We start from the raw sequence: 3,765 nt of genomic DNA on the forward strand, positions 1-3,765 counted from the left end.
ACTTGTGTAGGCCTAGCTGAATCCAGTGTCACACCAATTTGTGCCTGTTGAAGGTCTGGATTTACTGCACTGAACTATAAGTACAATACCCAATGGTCATGGTACAGAAACTGGCTGGGGCCCAAGAACACACAAGTTTATGAATACGTAACAAACTGTAAGGATGGACATATGGCACATGCATTACTGTGGTGATTTTGCCCCCAAACTGCACCTACTGTTCCCTCATAGCAAACCTGAGATTTCCATACCTCCATCACCAAGCAACTTCCTTTGTGGCTCAAGTAGGGCCAGATGTCCCAGACTAGTTTCTTGCAAGTGGATCCTCAAAGGACTTACGGGCCATTTGGTCATTAATTCATACCTTCTTTTTTAGAGTCAGAGTGAGTAAAGACAATGTCACAAATACCTGTACAGGCAACTCCTTGGTCCCATGGTGTTTAACCCAATGACCAAACATATTTCATGGACTTTCACATCTTGCTCCTGTCACACCAAATGCCACCTCTTGAGACAACCACCTGTCAAGTTTCATGTTTATTTGACACACACTTCATGGCTCTGTATCTTCCTTGGGATTTTTAATTTTACTGACTTAACACAAGTAGTAACAGGATCTTCAGCTACCGACAGGAACATTAATTCCTTCACGCAATCATGGGACAGTTTCAAACCTTTTGTAATGCAAAGAATAGAAACTAAGAAAAATCATTGTTTACTACCAATATTTCACTTTCTGTGCTTTGGTAAGTGTACCTCCATCATATACTTATCCACCTGTGTGCCACAATGAGGTCAGTCCCTTATCAGAAGCATGCTAGCCATGTTGTTTCTGATCCCTCCCAATTCTCTTACAGTGGGTATTCCAGAAGTCTTTTTAAGTCATTCCATTAACTGTGATATATGGTCCCCTTGGATGATCCTGACATCACAAGTATGAAATAAGAGGAAAATTCTTCTTACTAAAATTGTTTTTTAACCAAAACTGGAAATGTCCTGCCTAGCTGACTTTTTGTAAAGCATCACCTGTGGTTTGAGAGCTGAAATGTCCAGGATACAGGACCATGTTTTTGTATTTAATCAACATAGCAAAGTTAAAGATTTTATTTAAAAGAAAAATAGTAAATGGCACATCATGTAATTGCTATTTATTTTCATAAACATGAGGTATTTCAAAGTGCTATAAGACGCAGCACTAAATGTACATCGTTGGAAGAAATCAAACACAGAACTTTGCAGTTACCCAGTTCTATGCACCAAACATTAACAAATACATTAACTGGAAGAAACAGGCTAGGAAAAGGCATATATAGTAAATTTCTTTACAAAAGTTTCTTAGTTCAAAAAAGTGATAAAGTAATATCTACTCAAAACTTTCACAACTCATTTTCATACGAAAATATAAGTATCAAATTTAGTTATGTATCAGCATCATACTAAAGTATACAGGCAATGTAAGAATTAGTACAGTACATAACAGAGATTAACAATATATTTGTATACAAAAACATGCTCCTCAAACATTGAGGTATTACAGTACTTAGGTATGAACTTCCAGTCTAATACTGGCAGCAAAAGCCACCTCTCATAACCCAAGACATGTACAAAAGGCAAGTGTGTAGATGGTATTTACAGAAATTCCCACGGGGGTACAAAATGCCAACCCCTAAAGTAACATCTGTTAGAACATAAGCACCATAGAACTTAGGAATGAACATTTTAAAACTCAACTAGATGTCATCAGCAGCTCCAAATGCTCACAACAATTAAAAAAAAAATCCCCACCATCTACAGTTCTTAAGAAGGAAAACAAAGGCAGTTCTTTGTTGTTTGGTAGTCTTGCAATAAACTCCTTGCAAGAACATCCATTTGCTCCGTACCCGGATAATATAGTTTGTCGATTACTTCAGGGACTGGATTGAAATTAAAACCAACATTCTTAACGTCAAAAAACACAATTTTTTAAAAAGAATCAAAAATGTGCAAAGTGGCAATGACTGTCCTGGTCAGCCAAAAAAAAAAAGAACCAAAACAAAAAAAAGTTTAGCAAGTCCTCTTGTATTCTATTTTCTTTAGCAATTGTTGTTGTCTGGCTTGCAATTTTTCCTTTTCTAGCAACAATTTTTGCTCCTCTTCCTGAAGAGAATGAACATATTCAGTGGCTTTTTTCAAGATCACAACTTTCACAGCTTTCTCATTTTTAACCAGTTCTGGAATATGGTCCCTTAGTGTGAGGAAACTTGACCGTAGATCATTACGTCGTTGACGCTCCAGGATGTTATGGTTGCGTCGACGTTCACTATCCTCTGAATCAGAGTTTCGAGGACTTGAACTCTTAGGCTTTGGTTGGATCATGGGTTTTACTGGACGGGGCACCTCGGTTTTTAACTTTTTCTGTGGTGGAGCTTCTTCAGGCTCCATGTATGGAGAAGGAGCGGCATAATTATGCTGCTGATGAATTGGTGCGCAACGCTTTAAAATCAGTCCATTCTGCTGTGTCGTGACTGATGGAAAGGTGGTATTTTTAGTACGCACTGTAATAGTAAGGGTGGTAACAGCCTTGTTGGTGGAGGAGCGTCTTTTCTCCACTGTAACAACATCTATTTCTTCTTCTTCATCCTCTTCTTCCTCATCTTCATCATCTTCTGGTAATAAAAAATGGAAAATAAAATAGATGTTATTCTGACTGAAAATACCCTGACCAAGTATGAATCCAGATGTATTTATTGACAAAATATATCCAGTAAAAGCAATAATAAAATAACTGATGGCAAAACCAGGGTGTGCCCACCATATGTAGTCAGATATAGATCTGTAAAAGTAATGTAATGCACACGAAATGAGCAAAGAATAGTGATTTCTGAAAACTTTTTAAGTTTAATGAGGTAGGTTTTTTTAAACACGTCTGATTTTTAATCAAATCAGGGCTACCACCCACATAATCACAGAGGCAGAAAAGAATTTTTAGGCAGAATTTATGTATTTTGAATGGAATAGTCGAACTGCGACACAAAAGTCAAGCACAGAGCCACAACACAGCCCCTGCTTGGTAGAAAAGCAGCCGGAAAACGAAACAATCGCTGGGTTTGTTCTGAGGCAGAAGGTGAAGCTGTTCCAGCCGGGGACCCTTTAAGCCGGCGCTTGGTGCACTGCCAAGAAGACAGCTGTTGGAAGTGCTTCCTCACCCAAAGCTGTCAAACCAGACATTAAAGGGACAGCAGGCTCTGAAACCCGGGACGGATCACCAAGTTTGTGGTTGTGGTCATAGGGACTAGCTAATCCACACAAGCCGAACCGCATTTCAGTCCAAGTGGACTCCTCTGCGTGCACGAACAGGGGACGTTTTGGACATTTTGGGCTCTGTTAATACAAGGGCTGCTCTAAGGGGTCACTAGCCCGGCTCCAGTCTTTCCGGATCGCGCCTGAGGGCACACGCACACGGTCACCCTCATAAACCCCCGTGCCCAAGGTGGCAGTGGCGGCCCGCACCGCCCCCCCCGCCCCACGGTGGGCAGGACACGGCGAGGGAGCCCGGGGCTCCGCGGCACCACGCAGCTCCCCCGCGGCGGGCCGGCTCCCCAGTGACGCTTCAGCCCCGCCGCCCCCCAGACCTGCCCGCACAGAACAAGGGGCTGGCGGGCGCTGCCCCCGGGCCGTGTCCGCCGCCCCCGCGGGGGCCCCGACGCTGGGCCGCCCCTGCTGCCGCCTGCCGGCCGCCCCGCCCCGCCGGGGGCCGCCATCGGGGCGCAGCCGCCCCCTCCCGCC

General features: G+C 43.2%; 1 protein-coding gene across 6 annotated transcripts in view; it reads right to left on the minus strand.

Annotated features, from left to right (window-relative positions):
- Window positions 1–1,133: 1,133 nt before the first annotated feature.
- Window positions 1,134–3,765, minus strand: part of MYCN (MYCN proto-oncogene, bHLH transcription factor) — a 5,970-nt gene continuing 3,338 nt past the window's right edge. For all 6 annotated transcript variants that reach the window (XM_027690348.1, XM_027690347.1, XM_027690351.1 and 3 more), the window contains one exon: window positions 1,134–2,649. In XM_027690348.1, the coding sequence (XP_027546149.1) occupies window positions 2,044–2,649 (606 nt within the window). In that variant the 3' untranslated portion in view covers window positions 1,134–2,043. The remainder of the gene's footprint in view (window positions 2,650–3,765) is intronic.

This window comes from Neopelma chrysocephalum, unplaced genomic scaffold (genome assembly GCF_003984885.1).
Source record: "Neopelma chrysocephalum unplaced genomic scaffold, ASM398488v2 Primary Assembly neopelma1_80b, whole genome shotgun sequence".
NCBI classification, from domain to species: domain Eukaryota; kingdom Metazoa; phylum Chordata; class Aves; order Passeriformes; family Pipridae; genus Neopelma; species Neopelma chrysocephalum.